This window comes from Bipolaris victoriae, assembly GCF_000527765.1.
Source record: "Bipolaris victoriae FI3 unplaced genomic scaffold scaffold_29, whole genome shotgun sequence".
Taxonomy (NCBI): Eukaryota; Fungi; Ascomycota; class Dothideomycetes; order Pleosporales; family Pleosporaceae; genus Bipolaris; species Bipolaris victoriae.
The window spans coordinates 203,955-229,528 of NW_014575363.1; the positions used below are offsets into that span (position 1 = coordinate 203,955).

At 50.3% G+C, this 25,574-nt stretch overlaps 12 protein-coding genes across 12 annotated transcripts; 2 read left to right on the forward strand and 10 right to left on the reverse strand.

Moving 5' to 3' along the window:
• Positions 1-231: 231 nt before the first annotated feature.
• Positions 232-2,088, reverse strand: COCVIDRAFT_95245 (hypothetical protein; the record flags this gene model as incomplete). Its single annotated transcript, XM_014702635.1, has 4 exons — positions 232-684; positions 754-1,311; positions 1,404-1,793; positions 1,867-2,088. 4 exons carry the CDS (start codon positions 2,086-2,088, stop codon positions 232-234), a joined length of 1,623 nt encoding a protein of 540 aa, XP_014558121.1.
• A 1,185-nt stretch (positions 2,089-3,273) lies between these two features.
• On the forward strand, positions 3,274-4,733 carry COCVIDRAFT_36528 (hypothetical protein; the record flags this gene model as incomplete). The annotated part of the gene is made up of 3 exons (XM_014702636.1): positions 3,274-4,024; positions 4,078-4,439; positions 4,491-4,733. The coding sequence occupies 3 exons, from the start codon at positions 3,274-3,276 to the stop codon at positions 4,731-4,733; spliced, it is 1,356 nt and encodes a 451-aa protein (XP_014558122.1).
• Positions 4,734-5,069: 336 nt separating this feature from the next.
• Positions 5,070-6,425, reverse strand: COCVIDRAFT_95526 (hypothetical protein; the record flags this gene model as incomplete). Its single annotated transcript, XM_014702637.1, has 1 exon — positions 5,070-6,425. The coding sequence occupies one exon, from the start codon at positions 6,423-6,425 to the stop codon at positions 5,070-5,072; it is 1,356 nt and encodes a 451-aa protein (XP_014558123.1).
• A 504-nt stretch (positions 6,426-6,929) lies between these two features.
• Positions 6,930-9,126, reverse strand: COCVIDRAFT_25404 (hypothetical protein; the record flags this gene model as incomplete). Its single annotated transcript, XM_014702571.1, has 9 exons — positions 6,930-7,012; positions 7,068-7,127; positions 7,206-7,348; positions 7,409-7,610; positions 7,747-8,175; positions 8,230-8,527; positions 8,720-8,767; positions 8,822-8,965; positions 9,040-9,126. The coding sequence occupies 9 exons, from the start codon at positions 9,124-9,126 to the stop codon at positions 6,930-6,932; spliced, it is 1,494 nt and encodes a 497-aa protein (XP_014558057.1).
• Positions 9,127-10,120: 994 nt separating this feature from the next.
• Positions 10,121-10,961, forward strand: COCVIDRAFT_25405 (hypothetical protein; the record flags this gene model as incomplete). Its single annotated transcript, XM_014702572.1, has 2 exons — positions 10,121-10,265; positions 10,324-10,961. 2 exons carry the CDS (start codon positions 10,121-10,123, stop codon positions 10,959-10,961), a joined length of 783 nt encoding a protein of 260 aa, XP_014558058.1.
• A 201-nt stretch (positions 10,962-11,162) lies between these two features.
• COCVIDRAFT_36532 (hypothetical protein) lies at positions 11,163-12,014 on the reverse strand (the record flags this gene model as incomplete). Its single annotated transcript, XM_014702638.1, has 4 exons — positions 11,163-11,529; positions 11,580-11,662; positions 11,795-11,872; positions 11,919-12,014. The coding sequence occupies 4 exons, from the start codon at positions 12,012-12,014 to the stop codon at positions 11,163-11,165; spliced, it is 624 nt and encodes a 207-aa protein (XP_014558124.1).
• Positions 12,015-12,505: 491 nt separating this feature from the next.
• Positions 12,506-13,460, reverse strand: COCVIDRAFT_36533 (hypothetical protein; the record flags this gene model as incomplete). The annotated part of the gene is made up of 3 exons (XM_014702639.1): positions 12,506-12,628; positions 12,687-12,795; positions 12,841-13,460. 3 exons carry the CDS (start codon positions 13,458-13,460, stop codon positions 12,506-12,508), a joined length of 852 nt encoding a protein of 283 aa, XP_014558125.1.
• Positions 13,461-14,344: 884 nt separating this feature from the next.
• Positions 14,345-14,918, reverse strand: COCVIDRAFT_95419 (hypothetical protein; the record flags this gene model as incomplete). Its single annotated transcript, XM_014702640.1, has 2 exons — positions 14,345-14,577; positions 14,639-14,918. 2 exons carry the CDS (start codon positions 14,916-14,918, stop codon positions 14,345-14,347), a joined length of 513 nt encoding a protein of 170 aa, XP_014558126.1.
• A 2,771-nt stretch (positions 14,919-17,689) lies between these two features.
• On the reverse strand, positions 17,690-18,385 carry COCVIDRAFT_95257 (hypothetical protein; the record flags this gene model as incomplete). The annotated part of the gene is made up of 2 exons (XM_014702641.1): positions 17,690-17,896; positions 17,990-18,385. 2 exons carry the CDS (start codon positions 18,383-18,385, stop codon positions 17,690-17,692), a joined length of 603 nt encoding a protein of 200 aa, XP_014558127.1.
• An 866-nt stretch (positions 18,386-19,251) lies between these two features.
• COCVIDRAFT_95514 (hypothetical protein) lies at positions 19,252-20,279 on the reverse strand (the record flags this gene model as incomplete). The annotated part of the gene is made up of 4 exons (XM_014702642.1): positions 19,252-19,714; positions 19,782-19,936; positions 20,010-20,062; positions 20,120-20,279. The coding sequence occupies 4 exons, from the start codon at positions 20,277-20,279 to the stop codon at positions 19,252-19,254; spliced, it is 831 nt and encodes a 276-aa protein (XP_014558128.1).
• Positions 20,280-20,815: 536 nt separating this feature from the next.
• COCVIDRAFT_95364 (hypothetical protein) lies at positions 20,816-23,465 on the reverse strand (the record flags this gene model as incomplete). Its single annotated transcript, XM_014702643.1, has 3 exons — positions 20,816-22,388; positions 22,440-23,345; positions 23,407-23,465. 3 exons carry the CDS (start codon positions 23,463-23,465, stop codon positions 20,816-20,818), a joined length of 2,538 nt encoding a protein of 845 aa, XP_014558129.1.
• A 589-nt stretch (positions 23,466-24,054) lies between these two features.
• Positions 24,055-25,555, reverse strand: COCVIDRAFT_95420 (hypothetical protein; the record flags this gene model as incomplete). The annotated part of the gene is made up of 2 exons (XM_014702644.1): positions 24,055-24,946; positions 25,044-25,555. 2 exons carry the CDS (start codon positions 25,553-25,555, stop codon positions 24,055-24,057), a joined length of 1,404 nt encoding a protein of 467 aa, XP_014558130.1.
• Between the last annotated feature and the right edge of the window lie 19 nt (positions 25,556-25,574).

Here is a 25,574-nt window from a genome sequence, read left to right on the forward strand (position 1 = left end):
ACCAGAGGAGAGAGTATCGCTTTAATGCCCTGCCCTTTCTGTCAGAGCTAATAAGCAGCTTCCCGATGGTAGTACTACATGATCTTCATAGCTCATATATTATACTAATCTCTCTACTGATTAAGAAGTTGCATAAGAGAAATGTTCTACATCTAGAAATCAAGGGATATTCATCACGAAATAAAAAACACAAAACAGAAAAAAAGAGTCGTCACCCTCATCTCCACATCATCAATCCAACCCCCTCCAACTCATCTTCCTCAACTTCGGCCCATAAAACCACAACCCAACAGGCCCCACTAACCCAAGTCCCAGCGTCAAAAACGCCAACAAACTATTTCCCCATCCCAACCCCATGCTCTCATACATCTGCGGCGCAAACAGCGGAAAGCTAAATCCGCACATGGTCCGCATAAACGCCCCCACGCTCGCCGCCGACGCCGCATACCGCGCTTCATACGCATCAGTTGTATACGCCTGGCTACACTGGAACCCAATGATGAGACCCACAGCCACAATCGCAGCACCGATGTTCGGTACGATCCAGTGGACGTGATAGTGTGCCGTCCAACCGTATACGAAGAGCCCAATGGGACACAATATGCCTGCGATGAGCATGGGTGGGACGCGGAATTCAGGGAGGCCTTCGGTGAGGTTGTAGTAGGATTTCATGCGAGCATACAACTAGTGTTATCGTCAGCGCCTGCTCAGCCCACTATGTGAAGAAGCGAAAGAAAGAGGGGAGAAACCTACCCCGTCCATAAGCGGATGCGAAATTTGTAATCCCACCATAAACCCCAAACAAAGCGAGAGGTAGTTCAAGGATGCGTTTCCAACGCTCATGTCATACGCTTCTTCAAACACCAGTGGAAACGTCGACAGCATAAGGTACATAACCCCATACAAAAACGCCCGATACACCGACGGCGCCTGCGTCGCCGGATGCGTAAACATCATTATAAACGGCAATACCAACCTCTTCCTCAAAATCCTACTCATACGATCTCCCGTCTCGAACTCCGTGCGTACAACCGCACCCTTATCAGCCATATTTCTCCGAATCGCTTTTGCCTTCTTAGCAAGGATAGCAGGGGCAAAAGTCTCAGCGAGGAAGAACAGCGCGGTGAGCTGCACAAAGACAGTAAAGATAGACGTAGCATAGAAAATCCAGCGCCAGCTCGCCCCCGTCGAGATATATGCGCCGCAAATGGGTGCAATGCACGGTGCAAGCCAGGTAAGAATCCCATAAATAGCCTGACCCTTTCCGCGCTCTTCTTTGCGCCAGGTATCTGCTAGCACACCACTACACAACTATTATCCCCATCAGCAAAAGCTCCCTCTCACATTACAAACTTCTTCCACAAGTACTTGGAAAAGAGAAAGAGAGAGAAAAAAAAACTTACAGCCTGCGGCGCCGCACCCCCCAACCCACTCAAAAACCTAAACGCAAGCATCTGCGGCCCCGATCGCGCAAACCCACAACACGTATTGAAAACGAGGTAAACCAGATTTGCCCACTGCAGTACTGTAACGCGGCCGTAGATTTCGCTCAAGGGGGCGAGTACAAAGGGGCCTTGGGCGTAGCCCAGCAGGAAAATAGTCATGACGAGTTGGCGTTGAAACCCTTCTTCAATGTTGAAGTCTTGGCCGATGGCAGGTAAGGCAGGTGTTACCATTGTGGAGGAAAAGGGTGAGATGAAGGTGAAGAGGGAGACGAGGATGGTGGTTGTCCATTTTTGGCGGTTGGACCAGTTTAGGGGGTTGGAGGGGTCGGAGGGGCTGTCCCAGGTGACCTGGGGTCTTGAGTTAGTGTGTGTGTGTGTGTGTGTGTGTGTGTGTTGATTGATAGATAGATGTGGAACGTACAATCACCTCCCTGCGTTTGATGTTATCTTCCTCTTCGATTAGATGGCCGGTGTCGTAGCGTGTGTTCGGGTCTTCGTGCTGATTCCACTGTCGGAATAACCGCTCTGTGCTTAGGATTGAATGGTCGCTACGTTCAAAAGACCATCTGGGTAGTACGAGGATATCTTTTGATTCGTCTGAATCGACAGAAGGTCTTCTGAGTAGCTTGTCTTTGAGTCCCATGACTAGTAGTAGTAGTAGCGAACGACAAGGTGAAACGAATGTTGGATTGCGTGGAGATGATGACAGGATCTACAAATCTGATGCCTCCCTGCTCAGCCTATAATAAACATTCATCCCAACCTAGTCCATTGCACAACTATTTCATTACACTATAAGTTTTGAGGCAGTGTAGCAAGGCATGTGGTCGTTCCCCTGTACAGCAACAGCCACATACGTCCCAAAGTTGACCGAAAAGCCAGCAAAGACCCCCCTCCCCCCCCCTTAGCCCGAATGCCAACGCTCCAGGCAAATGCATCAGCCATGATTAGTGCCGGGAAAACCTCAGGCTGTGGTATAGGTAGGCAAAAAAAATTAAGAATAGAAACATGTCGCGTGAGCGCACAATAGCCAGCAAGGGCTTCAAGTCCACTGCCAGCCAATCGTAATGCTGCGGATACTCCCATGGGGACGGGAGAAGGCGGCAGGTATGTCGTGACAGCCTCATGGAGGACGTCAGCGATACGGGCTGTGTCCAACTACCGTGCCAAGAAGGTACATCTTGGTAGTTTCGCTAAGTTGCTTGGTGAAGGCACGTGAGATTACTGCCATTGGCCCGACGACTACGGTCAAGAAATAAAACTGGAGATGTCAAGAACACTGGTACGCGGGCCAATGCAAGATAGAGGACAAGTCTACCGCTGAGAGGCCAAAGCATCCGCCATAGATTAGTCTTATGATCTTGGTCAAAAAGGGCTATGTTGTAGTCGTCATTCCTGGCTGTGCTGAACCTGCCATGATAGCTGCAGGACGAAATTGCGGTTTCTCGACCAAGGCGCAAGTTAGTCCGGTCCGAAGTGGCGCTGCTATGATGTGCTGGTCTTGAGGCTTGAACCAATTCCTTAGGCGTTGCTCGTGTGGTGTGATGCACCAGGAATAGGACCAGCCTGTGGCCTGCATCTTGTGATTTGAGAAGTTGCAACTTCATACCGGCAAGACTCGAGACAAAAGCTATAAGTAAGCCGTGTGCCTGACGAGGAGATGATATCCAGCATCGGATATTCAATTCACTCGCTCTATATCCACGTACTCCAACTCTCGTTGCACAAATAACACTTCCACGATACCCTTTTCTGTTCGCGATACCCCAGTTACTTAGCGTTCTACTTCCCTAGTACCCAAAAAATGATTATGAGCCCTCCTGTATCCATGGAGCCCTTCGCTCATGCTGGTTCACCAGCAATTTCAAGGCGTCTGTCTCAAATGCCGCCTCTCCGTTCGCTCAAGACATTCAACTTACCCCCGGAACAAGTGGACGAACTGATGCACCCCGCCTCAGCCGTGTCACAAACTCCCACTTCAGAGATCTTGAAAGGGCACCCACTCCGTGTCCTGATAGCCCCATCAGGTTTCAAGGAAAGTTTGGGCCCAGAACAGGTTGCTGATGCTATCGAATCAGGCATCACCAAGGTCCTGGACAAGAGTTCCGTCATACTGCGCAAGTTACCTCTGCACGATGGCGGAGAAGGCTTTGCAAAGGCACTAGTGGCGAGTCACAATGGTAGCATCATTGAGGAGTCAGTCTTGGGTCCTGTCGGAGAACCTGTCGATTCTCACATAGGCTTCATTGGTACCAATAAGGAGACGGCCGTATTAGACATGGCCGCTGCAGCAGGCCTCCGTCTTGTCCCCAAGCATTTGCGCGACCCAACCGTAACTACTACCTTTGGTGTCGGACAATTGATGAAAATGGCACTTGATGCAGGATGCACCAAGATCATCATTGGGTGTGGGGACTCGGGTACATCTGATGGTGGAGCCGGTATGCTCCAGGCGCTCGGTGTCCGTCTTATAGATGTAGACGGCAATGACTTGCCCATGGCAGGTGGTGGTCGTTCCTTGTCTCGTCTAGCCAGCCTGGACTGGCGCGGTATCCACCCTCGTTTGCGTGAAGATTCCTGTAAGTACATACTTCAACCCCCGAACACGAACAGACAACTAATTCAGCAATAGCCGACAAGGCTCAGATAGAGGCTGTGTGCAATATCAAGAACGTACTCTGTGGTCCCAAAGGCGTCGCGCGAGTTTACGGACCGCAAAAGGGCGCTACGCCTGCCCAAGTCGACTTGCTGGCAGCAGCGCTCGAGCGTTTAGCCCGAGTGGCTCATACAAAACTGGAAAAGGACATTTCGCATAGCCCAGGGAGTGGTGCAAGTGGCGGCCTTGGAGCAGCCTTGATGCTGCTTGGCGCTCAGCTTCGAGCGCGTGGCGAGGCTATCAACGAGTACTTTGAAATTGATCGTGTTCTGGATCAGCAATGGGACTTTGTTATTACCGCCGAGGGAAGCCTGGACTTCCAGTCACCAAATGGGAAGGTTGGTCGATATTCATTCTTGTGGCGTTTGAAAACTGGCTGATAGCAATAGATGACGACAGAGATCGCCCGCCGGGCAAGGCGGAACGGTGCGCAGGTGGTTGCATTGGCTGGCACGATTGGAGAAGGAGCAGACGGTTGCTACGGTGCTGGTATCAAAGCATTCACAAGTATTCTGAGAGGTCCCTTGTCGCTAGATGAGGCAATTGTGCAGACGGAGGCTTTGGTCAAGGATGGTGCTGAGAAGGTGATGCGCATGATACTGGTGGGATTGGCCCTTGGGCGAGGTCGGTGAGGGAGGTGTTCTTGGTGCACTGCCATGATCAAGGGTATTGGCGGCTTGGTATGACCGAAATGCGATGACGTGTCGCGTTTTGCTACCAGTACTGTGTATCTCTTTCCATGTTTGATTGATGCAAGTCTGGTGGTGTAAATAGGAAGTGTGTGGTTAGAAAGATGCCCCGTATTTTGTTTAAACCAATTCATACTAGCTTCAACCCCATATCATAACAAGCCTGCGCAGCAGCAAAATCATTGCCCTATCAGTTTATACCTATTTTATATATAATATATGTGCATAATGATGTGAAGTTAGTCGTTGTATCCCGCCCTTTTGTTTCCAGATGCCCCATTATACTATCCAGTCTTGCGGACTCCTCAGGCCCTTCTGTACATCAACGCCCTCCGTCTCCTTCGCCTTCTCATTCACACTTTCCATTTCGAAACCTGCAACCTTTTTGTATACTCTGCCAATTTCCTCAAGTTCATCTTTAGGGATAACATCGTAGACGTTCTTGAATCCATCCGGCGCTCTTTCCTCTGCCAACTGCAGCACGTGATCTGGTCCGTTGGCGCGATTCGCCATGACAATCTTGGATGTTGGTGGGAGTCGTTCAAGCTCGTACGCCTTGAGTGCACCCTGAATATCCGAGGTGTTGGATGAAAGGTGTTTGGCGAGCGTCTCGGCGTCAATGATGGCTTGGGACGCGCCGTTGGAGCCAATGGGGTACATGGCGTGTGCTGCGTCACCGAGAAGTGTGAGGCGACCAAAAGACCATGCCTCGACTGGATCGCGGTCTGACATGGGAAACTCAAACACCTTCTCCGTATTGTCAATGAGATCTTTCATCTCTAGACCTCCGCATCTCCATGACTCAAAGGGTCCTGCGAAAATATCCTTTTTCACGGCTTTGGTCCAGTCCGTCTTGGGTGGCGTGAGATCCAGATCGTCTTTGGCGCGTATTCTAAGCTCTGCAATCCAGTTGACCATACTCTTGCCCTTGTCGGCAGACCTTTGACTAATGGGATACGCAATGAACTTTTGGTCAGCATGGCCCGCCCAAACCATGCTCGCGCCCGTCAGATACTGGTCGCGCTCGATGCATCCACGCCACAGCATGCGTCCGGAGAACCGGGGTGGTCCCTCATTGGGGTAAAGTATCTTTCGCGCTGTCGAGTTGATACCATCTGCAGCGATCAAAATGTCGCCAGTCACACTCGACATGCCCGCTGGTTCTCCGTCTCTTCTGCGCGAAAAGCGCGCTGTGATACTGTCATTGTTCTGATCAAAAGCCGTAAAAGCATGATTAAGATGGAGCACATCTTCGCCAAGGCGCTCTTTCACCGCACTCAGAAGCAACATCTGAAATTCTCCGCGATGAATCGAGAACTGTGGGACCGCGTACCCTGCGTTACGGCCTCTGGGCTCGCTAAGGATAGAGTCTCCATGTCGGTTGTAAAAGTTTAGCTCTTGTGTTTTGATGCCTGTTTTCTCCAAGGCTTCCAGGAGACCTAGGTTGCGCAGTATCAAGACAGCAGAAGGCTGCACATTGATTCCGACACCTAGCGTTGTGAGAGTCGACGACGCTTCAAAGATCTGAATGTTGTTGAAACCGGCGGAATGGAGCGCTAACGCTGTTGTTAGACCGCCGATACCGGCGCCTGCAATGAGGATTTTCGGTTGCGTCCCTGAGTGCAGAAACGGCATGGTATCAAAATGATCTGGTAAAGTATGTATAAAGAATGGGTAAAAATTGTGTCAAGGTCAAACAAGTCAGCAATGGGTTACGTTCGAATGACTCCCGCCGTGTGCGGAGCCTGCCAGGTACGAGCTTTTTTACTGCCGACGTTAGGTGCCACGGCTGAATTCCTTAGTGCAGTGTAACACGGGCTGGAATTCACTCCGGTGCGGAGGTAATTTACAGCCATTGGTTCGGTCCGGTCTTACATTGTGCGTTGTGTGGAGTGTGGGGAAGTAAAAACGTTTTCGAGTGACCAGTGGGGCGGAGCAGAAGCCGAGATTGGCCTGTGGTTGCAGTTTACGACTGCTCAATGTCCATAGTATTTTTAGTGAAGAAAGTGAACGGCAGAGGTGCCAGGTTCGAGATTGCGACTTGTCTAATACCATTCACACATTAATTTAGCCCACTGTAATGACCCATTCTGAAGCCTCGAGACGCCCAAACAATGTTAGCCGGGGTTATGGCAGAAGTTAAGGAGCGTAGTCCTCATTGCCCTCTCGGTCAACTCTAACATATTTGACTTTGTCCATACCGTGTGTGAAGCGGAAGTGACCTATAGATAGGCACTTAGCGTTATCTCATAGTACCTGGTCAAGACATTTACTTACATTTGTCTGCGAATGAGCAGTACCCTGTTTCGCGTTCCTGAGGACACTGGTGTCCCAGATCTAGGACGACAATCTTAGCATAATTGAAACGGCGACTGGGAGGCTATTGAAGCCGCTTGCTACTGGGGCAGTACTCACAACAGTCAATGTCTTCGCAATATCTGTTCTTGCAAGGCAAGGTACGTGCTTTATGACGCAAAACATTCAACTCAGCGGCCGGTAGCTTCGGTTCGTGCTGGAAATGGCAAAACTTTCCATTCTCACACTTTCCGTGGAGATGCCTGCGTGCTGTCTTAGCATTGCACATACGGCCGGCATATTATATCGCGCCTAGTACATACCAGTTGTTACACAAATTTTTGCGCAGCCTCTTCATACGCGCGTCGAGCGAAACAATGGCAGCGGAATCTTTTGGAGGAAGCGCCTCGTCCAATCTTTGCTCCGCTTTGTTGTAATAAGCATACTTCTTCTTAGTGTTCTTCTTAGTATTAGGCGCGATCGAGACACTGCCCGTTGGGGGAGCGCCAGTCTTGCCCACAGTGGCTACAAAACATATGTCAGCACTGTCATTCCTCTCTTACAAGAGGATCGCGTAGTGCTCGCGTGATAGTTGTGTGCTTTGGGTAATTCAAGGATGGGACGCGAAGCGTATGCAGCATATTTGCATGAAGTTACTTACCCCAAGATGGGTCTCTATTTGACTCGTCAGGCTCCACAATCGATGTTGAGGCTACGCTAGGCACAGGTGAAGCTACAGATGCTCTTGAAGTAGTAGAAGGCGAATTACTGGGGTTGATAGTAATTGGGCGAACAACGGGCTGTACTGGGGGCTGTACAGGGGGCTGGGACGGTGCCTGATTAGCACCATTGACCCGCGGATTTTCAGGCAATTGCTCTGCTCTAAACACGTTGTCGAAGCGAGTGCGTCTGAAGTTGGTCAGTGTGTTGAAACCTACGTATGCTGGCGTAGTCTCGAGAAAGGTAATGCGGCTAGCCTTGAGCAAGTTGTGCTTGAAGGGCTCGAAGTTTAAAAGATAGCCTGCATCGTGACAGCCACCGAAGATGATGTGCCGACAGGTAGGATTGTCAATAAAGACGCGGAGCGTTTCTATTATAACCAGTCAGTGGGTGGGGGAGCTAGTAGGATTATAGCCGGTGATACCCTTAATCTTATGGTCGGCTCTTTCCTTGCCGTGACCAACGTCGACGATACTAAACAAAGGCTGATTTACATTGAAATGCTGGACAAAACTTCGTAAATCCGAGGGAGAACGTAGAAGACCGACCGAGGCCAGCTTGATTGCGAGTTTATCGAGACTTAGATAAATCTGGACCACAACAGGCCAGTTGCTTGAGTTGTTGTACAACGAGGCAATGTGATCGCGAATCGCATGATACAAGCGAGAGGCGGCTTCGGAGCCGCCATCACCATCAGCAGCTTGGAGTAGAGCATTTTGAAACTGTACAAAGAGTTTTAGTAGGTGTTTCAACAGGTAGAAACTAGTAGAGCCACAACTGGCGCTAGCATAAGTAGACGGCCTGTGAAAGGCTGCCGCTATAGGTAAGGGGCGAAGTAGTAGGGAGACCCCAGGCATTTTAGTCGCCCTCAAAGCAAGTGCAATAACAAGGTGAATGACAAGGAATTTACTTACAATAGCCCCGTCTCCATCAATTAGAGCCAATACAAAGGAACCCGCATCCTGTTTGGAAAGTGAGAAGGCAACTACTTAGGCAAGGCTGAGGCTCCAACGTACCAGCTGACGTTCGCAGTCGGCCACCAAGGCCAATTTCTCTTCAAGCGTCTTTTGATAATTTCTCCGGTTATCTCTTTCACTCAAGTAGTCACTCTTCAAATCGGAATACTGCTCGGACAAAGCTTCGTATTTGGCTACAAGCTCCTGTTCTCAGAGCTCTTTATTAGTAAGAAAAGAGTAAGGGTGGACACGCGGCCGGGGGCAATGGCGCGACGTACGCTAACAAACTGCTCTCTCGCTTCGTCTGATGCGCGGAACCTCTGCATCTGCTCCTTGAAGCTACCATAGTGGTTTGGTTCAGACATTCTGGCGCGCACCTAGAATCGTCGTGGTCGATGGCGGTTCAGAATGGGGAAGGCAGCACTGTTCGCGTGTGCGTTTGGGAGGGTGGGCGGCAGTAACGCAAGGGGGACTAGGGTGTTCAGTCAGCCCCCTTGACAACCAGAGCCTCGCTTTGCTTGCCCGTGCTGTGGCCAACTGACAAGCAGTTACGTGAGAACAAGGCGCTGGGTGATAAACACTTGAGATACCGGACGGATGCAATGCTGGTGTTTGTGGGTGAGCGTAAGCGCCCATCTATTCCCCAGGTGCGGTGTAACGTACCTCTCAGCATGGCGCAGTCATTTTTCACGCATAAGGGCGGCTGCAGTGGGCTGTGAGCAGAGGCGTAGGCGAGCGTACTCATCTACTTATCGTCCAACGCATACTGCGCGTGTCAGCAGAGACGGTCATGGTGGTCTACTGTCCCTCAAGTTGCCCCGCTGCATGAATCGTTCGTGTACGCTGGTAAAACTGTCTTGGCTTGATTCTTTGGGGTTTGCTACGTACCAAGCAAGAGGGTGAGGCTGCAGCTGGGAGTCGGCCGCATGAATTGCTAACCGCTCGTGTTACTATTCATGGCATGGAATGTGCTGAGCGCGGCTTGTACATCCGACATGTATGCACGTGTTCAAACGCTGTTCAGGTCTGGATCGGAACATGTCGTCGCATTGTTCGCTTTCCTATATACCTAATCGGTAACGTCCCATGTCCTCACCCACCAAACATTCCCCGCAATGACACCAGCTACCTATCATGAAGCTCACCAGGAGCCACCAGACTTGGATGCAATGAGAGCATATGGGGCTGCTCCCTGTAGTGCATATAAGTATGCCTGGAACCAAGCTGTTGTGCGCTCATCGCATGAGCAACTGAATGCTGCGCGTCCATCTTCGACGTCTCCACTCTGTGCATAGCTTCCTGCAGCTCCCCAAGCATCATTTCCAGACCTTCATTACCCTTCCCCGCTACACATCAACAATGGCGACAACCAAAAAAGCACGTACACACCCGCCATACGAACTACTATATTGGCCAGAGATTCCTGGGCGCGGCGAGTTCATCCGACTGGTCTTTGAGGCAGCACGTGTCTCTTACAAGGACCCCGCCAACGAGCCTGATGGGCGTACGCATACTCTCCAACACCTCACCTGCAGTCCAGGCTAACATTTATTTTGGAACAGCGGGTGCGCAAGTCGTCGTTTCCTTGACCTCGGGCGCAGATGACAAACCACCCGTCTTCGCCCCACCTGCGCTCAAGGTGCCTGGCGAGGGCAAAGATGGTGCTCCTCTGCTCCTCTACCAGACCCCAACCATCCTCTCATATCTCGGCGACAAGCTGGGCCTCGCTGGCCAAGATGAGGTGGACAAGACGACTGTCTTATCCCACGCCCTCACCGCCCTGGACCTCAACAATGAAACCCACGACACCCACCATCCCATAGCCGTGAGCAAGTACTATGAGGACCAAAAGGATGAAGCCCTCAAAAAGGCCACAGAATTCCGCGAGAACCGCATCCCAAAGTTCTTCTCTTTCTTCGAGCGCGTTTTGAAAGCCAATGAGGCTCAAGGACAGGGCAAGTTCCTCGTTGGCAGCAAACTAACCTATGCCGATACCACCCTCTGGCAAGTCCTGAGCGGCCTCAAGTTCGCCTACCCCAATGAGCTGAAAGCCAGAGAGAAGGACTACCCGTTGCTGTTTGGCTCCTTTTACGAAAATGTGGCCGAGACCAATGGGATCAAGGAGTACCTGGCGAGTGAGAGAAGGCTGCCGTTTAGTATGGGAGTCTTTAGGCATTATCCGGAGCTTGACCGGTCTTAGACACACTAGTCACTGCCAAAGCACAGCCATCACACTAAAGAAAATCAATTGCAGTGGTATCTTGAAGAGGCGCCCATTACAGGCTCATGTCATCTCATTCACATTCCTTTTTGATGCCGGTACATGATGCATATCCGAAGCCCTGCCGTACTCCTGAACCATGTAGATATAACGAGACCTTACCCAACAACCCGTCTACACTTAGTAGTCGGTCTGCTGGCTCTGGGGGAACTCGAAGTTGACACCCTTGCCAGTGAGGCGCTTGTAGACCTCGCTGTAGGTGTCGAGCCTGTAGTCGACACCACCACGCTCCTTCTCGTCGAGGACAACCTTGAGGATCTTGCTGCCGTCCTCACGGGTACGGAGACGCTTGCCAACAATCTCGACGGGGTAGACAAGATCGGTAAGGATGGCGTCGTGGACAGCAGTGAGAGTTCGCGACTGGGGACGCTTCTGGGTCTGAGAAGTGCGGGAGCGGTTGGAACGCTTGGGGCGGGGGAGAATGCGGCGGGAAGCAACGATCAGGACGTGGCGGTCAGAGAACTTCTTCTCGAGCTCACGGGTGAGGCTGGATATTGTCAATATAAGTCTCGGTAGAGCTTGCCAGGAAAAGCATACCGCTGCTGGGCCTTGTGCCAGTTGGAGAGAAGGGGAACTGGGACGAAGATGACAATAGCCTTGCGTCCGTGGCCAACCTCGATCTAAGAATCCTGGTGTCAGCGTATTGTTGCTGCCCAGTGCCCACCGCCTCTTCAGATTGTAGGGTATGGGTGTAGGTGCGTGTGCTGGCGACGCTCGAGAGCGCATCGTCGATGGATTCGGGTCTATCATACCTCGCGAGCAGAGACAAACTGCAGAGGGCGCAGAGAAGCCTTCAGGTCAGGGACATTGTTCTCGAGGTCAGTCAACGCCTGTCGCATGTGTTAGCAATGCTGCCGCCGGTGCGCACAATTGAGCATGGTCACTTGCGCTGGCGATGCTGGTCTCGATCTCAGAGGGGTTTTGCCTGGAAGGGCTGTTGGGCGCGATCTTGTTCAGCGAGTTGGCGGACATTTTGACGGCTTGATGTCTGGTCGGAGTCGTTGAAAGTTCGTGATGTCGAATCCCGATTTTCAGAGCAGGAGCGTGGGTTGCAAGCGAGGCGCTAGTCTACTTTAGCGCCAACCGCTGCCGGCGGAAGAAGCGATGCGACCAGACCCACACAGGCACCGCCAAGATATTCAGAGTCTACGGTCGTTGCTTCAATTGATACTATGTAATTTTTCCTTCAACTTCCACCATCTCTGAAATTGTAATTCCACGTTACGGCAAAGCCCTTTACGAAGTTGCTGTGATAGACTCCCTCGTCTACTCCTTAGACTTGTATATCGGAATTGCCCAATACAACATCCCATTCATTATCGCCGTCGTCATTGGTCCTACCCAATGAATGTAGTGATAATCGAAGCGATCTCAAGTACCGTCAGCTAGAAGCGATAGTTGCAGAAGCTTAGCATACTCACTCGTTGCAACCATAAGACCAAGGCACCGTGCCGGATTGCATGCTAATGACTGTGAGCTAACCTGGACTTCTTCTCACATATCAATAGAATAAACCTACAAGCTCCACTATATCCAGGCCGTACTATTGAGGAGACGAATGTACACACAGATTGCGTCAGACCAACCTTTCAACCCTTTCAGCTCTGCAGTAACGCGTCTCAAATGAACGGCAAAAGTACGTACCAGGATTGGCGACAAAGCTGGCCCAAAGACTTCCCTCTGTCTAGGATCGAGGCCTACTCCAAAGGCAACAAATATCAGTCCAAAGGACGTCATAGTCTCCAGAACATATCTGCAAAGTCAACGACTGCAACGAAGTCACGAATTTCAAACTCACGCTTCGCCCGGTGTGACCAGATCAGTGTCAATATAGCATCCCGGTATAGGCGGAATATCATGCGGTCTCATCCCCAAACTCGCCCGGACCAGAGCGCCAGCCACCACAGCCCCAGCACTCTGAAAAATAATATACAGCAGCGTCCTAGGAAAGATGGACAGCCCCGCCGTAAAAGTCGCCATAGAAATCGTCGGGTTGAAATGCGCTCCGGATACCGGCCCAGCCCCAAAAATGAAAAGTGCAATCAGCGTCCCGGTCACGATACTTCCAAACGCAGCTGGCGCAACGGGTCCCAACGCCGTTGCTGTAACGAGAGAACCTAGACCAACGGAAGCGAGGCCGGAGAGGTAGGTTTGCAGACACGTTCCCACGCCTTCGATGAACGATTCTTTCCATAATTCTATGTCGGCGAATGCGCGGGGAGAAAACGATTGCCTCCATGAAAACACTGCTGCTGCATCCGGAAGTAGGTTGACAGAGGTGTCATCTGCTGGTACTGTGAACTCTTGGTTGCCGCCGATTCTGCCAGCAAACGGCCTCGAAGCTATAGCTAGATTTTTTTTCGATTTTTTCCTTTGACGCATCCCGCTACCCGCCCGAGAAGCCTCAACGTCGGTCATGTTGCTTGATCTCATTTTAGTTGCACGTTTGATGGTAAAGTTGAAGCTTTTCTCTTTTTCATATTCTCCATATAGTGGAGAGCAACTACTGGAGATGCGGTCAAGGGGATAAACAGCGCTATCTCCGTTAGCTAACTCAGAAAGGTTTCTCATAATACCTGAATAAGCAATGTAGTGCTTTTTGCTTATGCGACTATTATGTGACTAGGTAAAGTTGTGGTTTGACTGATATGTAAGCTGCTTAGTACGCCGGTCAATGCCGCTAAGTGCAAGTGCACTGAATCAGTACCTCCAAGATTCATTCACACCTCGATACATTGCCTGCGTATGAAATACATGTTGCGCATATGCGATGTGAAGTAATTTGTGAATTTCAGAACTTTTTTTGAAGTACTGGTATGGCCGGTACTAGATATGAACTTTACTAATCGTTAATCAAGACATTTGACACAGACACGACATACACTGTATGCGCTTCCTCACAACAATCATTCAGGAGTTCAGGAATAAAATATCATTTCAGTTTCACATGTCATCGGCTCATACTCGTAGAAAGGCTACACCGATTACTCATAACAAACTTAACAGGAAACCCGACAAAACGCCTCGCTGAACAGTAGATGGGGAATGCCGTGTTCATATCGACACGTACGCAGAGGATCATACTCCAAGGCAAGGTTGAGCGACAGAGTTCTGAACAAGGATGGTGCGCTGTCTTCCATCCTCATTCGGCCCTTTGGCAAACATCTACACCGTACGAGTGTACTACGTAGATACCGCCATGGACTACCACTGGTGGTCCAATCGACCGATTAAACGCGGGAACTTTTACTAACATGACGTTAGTATCCGCGATTTGTGCTGTCGGGCTGTTAAACAAGAACTTACGCTGCTGCCGCGCGGCGTCTCAGGCGGAGCACCATAATAATGCCGAGGATGCCAGTTGCAAACCAGGTGATCAAGGACAAGAAAGAGAAAGCCTGGGCAGCACGCCATTGGCCGCAGGTATCACCGCGCCTCAGTGACAAACCGCCCCATGCCCATGGGCTACCGCAGTTGGCGTCGTTGAACCAGTCGACGAGGAGTCCGAAGACAGCAGCCCAACCTGCTGTGAAGACTAAAACATTCACTATTAGCATACCACCAAGATGGAGATGGGGAATATAAGATGAACTCACTGAAATCGGAAATAAATCCCTTCATAGCAAACGTCGTGGGAATAGCCCAAATAACAGCGAAGATGATAGAAAGAGACGACCACACAAGAGCAAATATCAGTCGACCAAGAGGGTCCCGGTCATCGTCATCCCAACGGTCACGACGGTCACGACGGCCCCGCGGTCCACGATCTGGGTTTTCAATCTTGTAGACAAAGTAGGCAGTCAGGCCAAGAACGATGGCTGCAAATACAAATTGTGAAACTCGCAGAATGAGCGAGATGAGGCGTGAGAAAATCATGCTTGTAGGTAGTAGATTGGTTAAAGGCCGGAGTGGTAAGAGAGAAAATTGTAATTGGGGGAGTGTGTAGATGCTGATGTTCTGGTGGTTTTTTCTCTCTTTGGGTACAGTATTTTTATATGTATACGATCGTCCTTCACACTGCCTTGATTTTTTTTGGCGGAGAGAGCAACAAGGTCAGACGTCAGCCACGTCCGTTGCGTAGTCATCCGAGGGCACCGTGACCAAAACGTCCTCGTACTTACCATCACACGGGTTGTGCCCTCGGACTTCGTCAGCCATGTACAAACTCTTGGAGTTATCTTGGCGATGTGGCTAGATTCCTACGACTTTGACGATCGTTGGGTTTTGGTAAAGTTCTTGGCGAGTGAGATCACTTGGGCTTTTTTCTAATTGGGCATATCTGACGCGACGCGTGGCGCAGGGTGTAGAGCTTGGCGTGCGTGTGAACAGTAAAGTACCTAAATTCTTACTTTATGATTGGCGATGCCTTTACGGGTACGGTTTGGATGTTGTGCTGAGAGCCCAAGCCTTGGCCGGGTGTACATACGATGTTGGCAATTGTGTAGTACGTACTCGAAGGACAGCAATATATCCGAAGATTCGCAGATTTGACCGGCTGCAGTAAAGTTACAAACTAGCCACTAACAGCAGTGCAAGGGAATGATAGTGTGCCATCTTCGTTGGAGATGTTACGAACAAGTTAGTTGGAGAGCACCAGGCTTGTCGATCACAAATGCGACAGGGACTTTCCTAGGCGCATGATAACTAAGCCCCCTCACTTCGAACTTTAAGCATAACTGTGATTGCCGAATCAGCTTACTTGACAGACACGAGCTTCGGCCGTAACCATGCTTTTACTAGGGCTCTCATGGAGCGTCACCTCTTCATGACGTCTGTTGAGAGAGATCTGGTAATGTCGTGTATCCAGTACTACAAGACGGGCCCCGTCCTTGCGATCCGCAGGGATGCGAGGATTTTCCAAAAAAAGGACCGCTGCGGTCCTAAACAAGAATTACTCTGCATAGTGGTATGATTGTCGTACATCTTGGATGTGGGGCTACCCAGAAAGCGGTCTACCCCGCTACGAAGCGAACACGTGCTAGTGAATACCTAAGCCACCCTATGTCGGTCTGGGCAGGGTGGCTTTTTCCTTCTGCCACATCATCCAACAACCGGCTATATTACAAACAGCATGATTCGCGGATATAAAGCCTGTTGTTGTTTCATATATCTGATCTCTTGAGCCAATGAAGCGTTTCTCTCGCCTTGTTCTTTGCATAAATCTTCGCTTGAACTCAGCCACGAAGTGCATAGCCTCGAAATAGAATGCAAATCTTTGATGTACTTGTATCGTAGCAGATACGGTTGATCATTATTCAGGTCAATTATGGAGCTGAGAGACAGGAAGTTCAGAGTCTCATCGCCACAAGACTTACGTGGGGCCAACTGCCGAGCTTGACCAAAGCGTGCTTGAGATATGCTACCATAGTAGCTGGCTCGTCGTGGTTATTTCAGTTTATTATCTAGCAAGAATCTCGAGATGATTCACTGTAGCCTCGAAACGCTTTATTCATCGCGATTAGCAGATGTTGAACATGCAGATACCACCAAGTGGTGTATTTTCCTTGTGCAGAGACGATCATCGAACTCACCGAAGTACCTATCAACACACTAGCACACCTATCATCACCCGTGTCGTGAAATTCGTCAATCTCAAATAGTACTGTATACTGATTTTAAAAGAAACCAACGAACGTCGCGGCTCGATTATTTCTATCACCGAACCTCGTATTCTCAGAAATGTAGCTCACAAGCCCTCTCATTCCAGATTAACAAGAAGTGGGCACGAAAGTGACAAACGAATCATAGAAACTGCTTCAAAGTCGCTAAAGGTTTCACCGCACACAAACACACGATGAAATTCACCTCCTAGCAGTGCATACAATCGCACAATCAGCTAACCACTCAACACGAGACAACAAACCTACACAGAACCCACTCATCTCCACAACCACAGACATATCGTATATCCAACTGCCGCTTACCACCCGCATTTGCCAGGACTTCCTCTGTTATTAAAGCTACAATGTACTAAATTCAGCTTGTGGGTATACAATACATATGTCAACTGATATCTCCTATGGAGAGCAAAACATCCAACATAAAGATCAACCGTATTATTCGTGCTAGGAGTAATGTTCCTATGTAAAATGTAATAACAAGATGGTTTAGAGAAGAGCTGCATGCGACAAGTCATCCAAGCGTAACCAGGAGAATACGAAGGGTAAGGTTTTAAAGTTTTATTCTTATGCAAAAGGTCGTTCAGACCCGCGCTCTGGTGAATGATTTCTCACATCAAGAAGGGATTTTAACGCTTGTTTGTAGAACGAGGGATATAAGGTTTCCATTTGCTGGAAAGCTGATAAGATCCCTATTGTTTATAACCTAGGTTGACAGCTTACCATGATGCACAGGACAGTTCAAGACGAAATTATTTCAAACACGCATATCATTCGCTCAATCAAGACAGGATACAAGATGGCCAGCACAAGCATCGCACACAACCAAGCAATACGCATACCGAGAACACAATGCCTTGATTAACCCTGATACGCACCATCCCATATCCAAACGCCATGCAATATGCAATGCAAAACCACCTCTAATGACATCTCTTCCATCTCCCATTCCTACGCGTATCCATACAAAACCCCGCATAAACCATCTCTACAAGCGCATCATAAAACCCCCACCATGTATAATCCCACTCAACCCAACCACACCCACCAAAACAGCAATATAACAGCCGCAAAGAAGCCTACCCAAGCCTTCCACCCCACCCCCGTCTTCTCCGCCATCCGCAGCATACGCGTCATAGTGCCCTTAATCTTATACCTCGAATTCTCAAACTGATCGTTCATCTTTTCCGCCAGAGACGTAGAGTCGCGGATTTCATCGCCGATGAGATGTGTCAACTACCGTTCATTAGCCAAAAATCCTCTCTCTCGTGAAAAAAAAATCTCCCCTCCTTCCCAAGGGGAAAAAGAGAGAAGAGGGGCAAAACATACATCCTTCAACATCCTAACCTTACTCGTCAACACACCAACATGCTCGTCATTCTGACTCTCCAACTCATCCAGCACAGCCGCCGAATACTGGCCTCGTGAATTCGGCGTCGCACTCCGGAACATTGCATCATCTTTCCCTCGACCTACACCGTAGCCACTGCCACCACCGCTGCTACCCCCAGGATACAAATTCCCATTGCCGTGCGAGCTTGCGCCGGGGTAAGCGCCGAACCCCGGACTACCGCTTGGCGACGTAGGCGCAGTGTAGGCGTAGCCGCCGCCGCCGCTGTAGGGCGAGGCGCGGGCTTTGTTTTTGGATTTCGAGGGTGAGGCGCTGCGGTTGTAGGAGGAGAAGAGGTCGTCGCGGGCGTCTTGGCGGCTGAAGCGGTTAGACATTGTGTGTTTTGCGCCGCAGTTGGGGCGTGTGTCGGTTGGTTGATGCCTTTTGTTGTTGTGTTGTGCGCTCCCCCTTTTTTTGCTCCCCAATAGCCAGATGGTGTGTTTCAATGCCCTGATCCTTGGTATGCGGTCGTGCAGCCACTGACGTGTGTAGGTGTGGGTATGTTCGCAGACGCTATATGTAGGCCATGGGTTATGGTTCTCTTTAATGTGAAATTTGGGTCGAATCAGGCAACTGCGGTTCGCGCATCGGGTGTCGAGGATAGTTGTCGTGGCGGATGTTGGACGATTTTCAGGGAATGGAGGATTGGAGGGAGGGATTCCCTCGGAGCTTAGGACGGCTTGGGTGGTGCTAACGCCGGTCCTGCCACGGTTTGGTTCCCCAAGATGTTTAGGAACACGTTGGCTACAATCCAATGGCTGTGAGTAGTCGCACGTGTTCGGTTATTTGAGTGGCGCAAGTAGGAGATCTCATGAATATCAGCAAATGCAAAGGATAACCCAAGGCAGCAGTGCCTAGAATCACAATCTCATCGTCATGAACGTCTTTAGTATTTCCAACCTAGGGTCGCTATCTAGATGCGAAACCCACAGTCTAAGAAACACACAGGGAATACAAGTGATAAAACCCCAAGCCCCCCTCCAACTTATCTGTACAAGTACAAAGAATTCATCCGTTACATATCTGCATTCTTCGTTCCAAAGCGTAAAGTGCAGGCTTTTATATAAGTGGCACCAAAACATGACGAGACATTGCAAGAATGCGTGTTTGATGATCAAATGTAGGCATACTTCGTAGCGCCACGTTGATCCATATCTCCCAAGTCCAGCACCGGAGCCTTGGCCAAAAGGCAAGCGCAGATCTAGTTCTTGAGACCGATCTTGTTGAGCAGGCTGCCCGACTGTCCGCCAATCATGGCCTTGTTGTCAAAAACCTTGAGCAAGCTCTTCCAAACCTGTCCGGGCTCTTGGCTTGCGTCGATGGGCTTCCAGATACCCGTCTTTTGATAGTATGCGACGACTGGCGCAGTCTGGGCGTGGTAGGTCGCAAGGCGCTTCTTGAGAGTTTCCGCGTTGTCATCGGAGCGCTGGATGAGCGGCTCACCAGTGATGTCGTCGGTCATGGGCGTCTTGGGCGGGTTGAAGATCTTGTGGTAGGAACGGCCAGACGCGGGGTGAACAAGGCGGCCGGTGATACGCGAGACGAGCAGACCGTCGTCGATTTGCAGTTCAACTGCATGTTGGAGGGGCTTCTTGGTTGCGGCAAGCATGCCATCAAGCTTCTCGGCTTGAGTAACTGTTCGTGGGAAACCGTCGAGAATGAAGCTGTTAATAGTAGCCTTAGTATACGCTCGCAATGGATGCTTCAATCGAACACCAGGGTAAAACCTACCCCTTAGCACACTCCTGGTTGCTCTCAAGTTCTGTCTTGATCATGTTGATCATGATCTCGTCGCTAACTAGGCCACCGGCATCCATGATCTTCTTCGCCTCCCGGCCGAGGGCTGTCTTCGCTGCGACTTGCGCACGCAGCATGTCTCCAGTAGCCTACATATTGTCAGCATGTCCCTCTTCCTTTGTGCCACGTAGCATATGATGTAGTAGATGATGCATAACGTACGAGGTGGCATGCGCAGAACTTCTCCTTAATTCGCGGTGCTTGTGTGCCCTTGCCTATGCTCTGTGTAAGCCACATGCCACATTTTGACTATCCTCGGCATGTCATCTCACCAGCACCCGGTGGTCCCATAAGGATCATCCTTATGCTTTCTTGGGATGGCGATTGTCCGCCATGGCCAGACAACTTGTTCTCCAGCTCAGCGATGCGCTTCTCGAGGCGGTTGACGGTGCTCTTGAGGTCATCGACCACGGTATCTGTTAAGGGTGCCATTGCGCCGGATGTGAAGAGATTTGTCGTGATGGAACGAAGGGAAAAGGAGGGGACGAGGAAGACGAGGGAGACACGCGATCCGGAGAGGATAAAGCACGGCTAGTCGCGCAATGGCAATGGACAGTCGCAAGTATGGGTGAGGTGGAGTTCAAGGTCGCTCGTCGCTCGGTTGTTGGCAGGTCCAAGCTTCTGTACGGGAAAATGGTCCCTTCTGCCCGATCCTCGGTGCCGTCACATTCTTAGCCCTTGGCCGGGTGATGTCAGTCGGAAAACGTGACCATGTACCTAGGCCGACAGAGCTCGGCACGGTTGCAGCAAGAAATATGCACATGCTTTCATCATAGTAGCTCACTACACCAAGCGTGGTATCCGCTCGCCCTACGTTGCACTTGAGAGCCCGCCGCATCAGCGGACGGTGAGCATGCGGGGTCACCGAACAGCACACAAACAGCACAGGTTGTAGTATCGCGCTATGAAGAGACGAGAGCGGCGTCTCTATATCCGTTTGCACATGCTTTTCAGTGCCCACAACACTACTAGTATTCGCTGCCAAGTACCTTCTTCAGCCCCTTCATCTCCACCTCATATCTCTCCACCTTGCCCTGGCTAGTCATCAGCTTGGCCAACAAGTAGGTCACCCTTCCCGCGGTTTGTGCTGGCTGGTTCCTCAGCTGGCTCAGCAACAGCAACTCATTTTCACACTTTTCAATTGTCGCACTCTCAATCTTGGTCAGATGCGTCAGGATAGCCAAGTCTAGGCGGCTCTTGAGCACCTTGTCCTCGGTCAAGCGCTTAAATGCCGGAAGATACACGGGCTTCCCAGGCCCGATGATGGAAGGCCTGCCATTTGCGCCAGAATCAATCGTGATGAGTTCTGCTTGTTCGAGAGCCCGAAGAACAGACTCGCCACCCGTCTTGAGCATGTCGTCGACAAGAATCTCATTGTATCGTAGCGATTCCTTTTTCGCAAGCTCCTTGATGAGGAACCAGGCCTGCTCAACGTTCCAGTGCCGCTTCCCATTCTCGTCTTCTGCGCCAAAGATGTACATTTTGAGGATTTCAGACGCCGATTGGTCAATGATCTCATGCACTGCTTTAGTGGGTGTCTCGCCAGTCTTAATGCGCCGTGACAGGAACTCTAGATCAGTAAGCCGCCCACCCAACAAGCCGATACAAGTGTCGAGCTCTCCAAGATCCTTGCGATGCTCTGACGGTAGTTTCTTAGGTGATCCGTCCTTTGGCATGGGATCATCGTCGACATCTGCATCAAGGTGAGTTATTACAAAGCGCTTCGCTACTTCTGGACTGCAGTCCGAGAGCGAGATTTGGCGGAACATCCGATCGGGCAAAGCTTTTGACAGTGACTTGTTGTACGCAACATCGTTTGTCAGGAAGATGACATGAGCAATGTTTGTTGTGGTGAGTTGGGCTGCCCATTCTGCAATCTTGTCATATACGATACCGCCTTCTTGGCTCTTGTGCAGAAAGTTGTCAATCACAACCACAGGACGACGTTCTGGGTGTGCCTCAAGCCATTCGTCATCCGGTAGGTGCGCGTCCTTGTCGTTCTTGTGGCGAGTATCCAAAGCGATCTGTCTAAGAGCCAAAGTCGTAGTGTTCCAAATCTTGCTGAGCTGAGAATCGAGGGTTTCGGAAAAGCCGGTCTTGACGCCTGTGGCACCTTGTGCAGCCATATCAATCATACCACTGATGCTATTCATCCAGCTAAACACAGGCCTATAGCCAACGGACAAAGCGGCAGCGTTGATGGTAGCGATGTCTCCTCGGGCTTCTTGAATAGGTTTGCAGTCGATGACGAGTTTCACCTTCTTATCATGCAGTGCCTGATCCACCACTAGCTCACGCTTGCCAGAGCCACGGGGGCCTCGTACAATGATGAAGGTATCAGCAGTCTCCATCAGCCAGGTCTGAATCTGCTCAATGTTGTCCTTTCGGTCGTCCCAGATAGCATCCATACCGTCGTCATCGTTGCGCTTCTTTCCTCCGTTGATGATGTCTGTGGCGTAGCCTTTGATCCATTGATACAACTTGTTGTCTTGTATATGGAAATTTCGTGTGATGTGAGCCTTAACAAAGAACGTCCGAATACTTTGAGTTTCTTGTTAGATTGGAGCAGGGCGGAGTAGTAAGAAGACTTACGGATCAAAAACGACAGCAACAAAACCTGCAATAAGAGCAGCCACGATGGGTATGACAATACGCGGATGGTTGATAATCCAATCTCTGATATAGCGCGGCTTGATCTTCTGCTCATACTTGAGCCTCAAGATTGTACCTTTCTTTCCACCCCCTTCGGCTTCCGACACGAGGTATCCATGCATGCAGTTCCTTGCCATAATAGCCTTACTTATACTAGTATAGTCCAGATAAGCGAACTTTGGAAGTACTTTGGAGTCTGGAGGTTGCATGACAATATCACTCAGCTTTCCGTAGGGCCTAAAGAACTGGAAGAGTTGCTCTTGGCTCAACTCAGCTGCCTCGGTAGCAGGCGCTCCAGGTTCACCAGAGACGAATTCAACGCGTAAACGAGTGGCAGGTAGACGCATCAAATCTTCCACCCAAGGTCTTCCCTTGACTGCTTTCGCATGCATTTGATTCCACGGGCTCCACCATGGCTTCACAGGTTCGTCTTCTAAGTACTGTTGCAAGGTCTTTTCGATCTCAGAGGTTGGCGCACTTCCATCATGAGTAAACTTGACAAATGCTCCACCTTCCCGCATACGAGGGAGCACTTCGGTACCGGTAATTTGTAGATTTCGTTTGGTTTTGGCTCTTTCAATAACAGTTTTTGGATCTGTACCGGATGCGGTGGGACTAATGAGCCGATTTAGAATGCGTGGCATAGGAAGCCCCAGTATTTTGCGTATTTGGATAGGGAACACATTGTTAAAGAAGAGGATGCCCTCGTTAGGGCCAGCACTAATGTGGCCAGTGTTGTCCTCACCAGCCTGCAGACCAGTGAGGTGTTGAGTTGAGCTAGAAGATAGCCTGTATAAGCCTCTCCTTGATGATCCCCATGTTGCCGCGATCCGTGGGGACACTGTCCTGATGGTTCATTAGCACTCTTACAATGATCGCCTGCTAGGATCAAATTTCTTCAGTCTACCTTATTGGTCCATGCAATGGACGGCAGCCAGCATGATGCCAGCCTGAGCGAGGTAACATCTTTGCAATTGAATTGTTACCGGGCCATGACGAGGGATGGCCCACAAAGATGTTTGAGGGGTAATGTTTGCTGCCTGCTGTTCTACCGAGTCTAGGGACAGAGGGCGCGTGACGTCACCCACCAAACCTTGGCACCTCCACCAAAAGATTGAGACGGCTGCCAACAATCTCTGAAGAACCATCAGAGGCAGAAATGAGATACTGCTGCTAGTCCTAATCGAAATTGCGCTGGGTCGTTGTCATCTGTCATGAAATTGGATGTATAGGCTAGTCTGTAGAATCATTCAAAATTTCAGCAGCATTAGAGCAATGGTCAAAATCTCTTTGGATCTACAAAAGGTACCCTGTATACCAATCCCTATGAGACTGATTTCTAATGCTGGAGTCTTCTTTGTCTTCCAATGCCGATGTGTAGTTCTAGAACATCACATCGTGCTCTCTTGACTTCCCTGCTCTTCAGCATATTGAGGACAACACAGTCCAGGTATCAAATCCACGAGGGATCTGGGATGGACACTTGATGGAGTAAGAAAGTAAATGTGAGAGTCGCCATCAAAATTTCACTGTCTTGGATAAATGTGTATCGAGCCTAGCTAGAAACAAGCGACTTGACCATCTCAAACGGAGTAGGCCCCAGTTTCTTCAAAGTTAAGAAAGCTGTTAAGCCCACCACACCTATCCTGACAACCAGCGCTGCCGTTACAGCATGTCTGATGATGGGATAATAACCTTCTAGCATGGAATTGACTGCAGCGCCTCTAGCCATAATTTTGCTTCTGCCGCTCTGTCCCCATGTCCTTCCCACGCCCAACCCTGCTATACCCACTTCCCCCGGCTTCTCTTCTTCTTCCAAAGAACCTACAGCTTCGCTACCTATTCCGGGTAGGTCTTGTGTGGGACCCTCGTTCGTGTTTGATACACTGGACACGGCTGAGCTCATTTCCACGGCTTTCTGCTTGCGGAAGCGGTACGACATTGCCCATAGTATCACTCTGACGTCCCAACTGGTAAAGGTAGGGTACGTCCATAGCTCCAGCGCATTGTGAGGAGGTATGTGCTCGAGAAAGTCGCTTACAACGCCGAGCGTCAAGCCCCAAAGTAATAGCGGTGGTCTACGGTCTTTGGATCGCGAGGCAGGTCCTGCTAGGGCATCTCTGACAAGGCACAACAAACCCTGAGATTCATCGTCGATGGGTATAAAGTCTGGGATAGTTGCGCAATGTGTCGAGTTTGCGGGGACCAGATGAATGGCTGCGAACATCATTTTGCTTAGCATGGCCTGCAGGAACCAGCGCTTGATACCTAATTCCGACTTTGCTAGACGTGCTGAGACATCTGCGTATTCGTGTGTGCGTAATGCAGGTGAGAGAAGCGCGCGGATGGGTACCCAGTGGGAGGATGCTACCTCGGTGGGCTGCAGACGTTGTGGCGGGTAGAATGGGGAGGTCAGAAGGTAGATGTAGGGACATAGAACCATGAGCCTATGAAGCAGGATTAGCCTTGATACTCGCAATATACATTTGCCAATCCGCCGCTGCAAAGCGAGGCTGAGCTTGAGTCTACAAGAATTTAACGTACGGTACTTTACCCCAGCTCGTCGTAACGATGCGCTGAGGTAGGTTGCCCACGGCGATGGCATTGTCGGGGCTCAGATCAATACCGACTTCCTCGAGCGCTTCGCGCGCAGCTGTGACTTGGTCGTCGCTATCCTCGGGATCTCGCTTTCCACCAGGGAGCGCAACATGTCCATTCCACTTGTCACCAATCCTTGTAGCTCGCTTTATGAAAAGTAGTTCCGGGTCACCGTGCTTAACCCAGTCCTGGTTGAAGAAGGCGCTCAAAGAGGACTCAAAATCGAATTCATCTGCGGGCTTTGCGACCGAGGAGCGTCTGCGTCGCTTCGGTAGAGGACTATCGGAGCTATTGGGCCAATGTGCGTAACTGGGCTGTATGCGTAGGATCAGAGCTACCGAAGCGCGTTTCGGTAAATCTGGTGGACACGCGACGTCTGGATAGGGGTTGGCGTTGAGCTCAAGCAGTACAGATTGGAGGTGACTGACGAGATCCTCGGTATTCAGAGCCTCTGTCATGATGCTGTGGGAGTTGCAC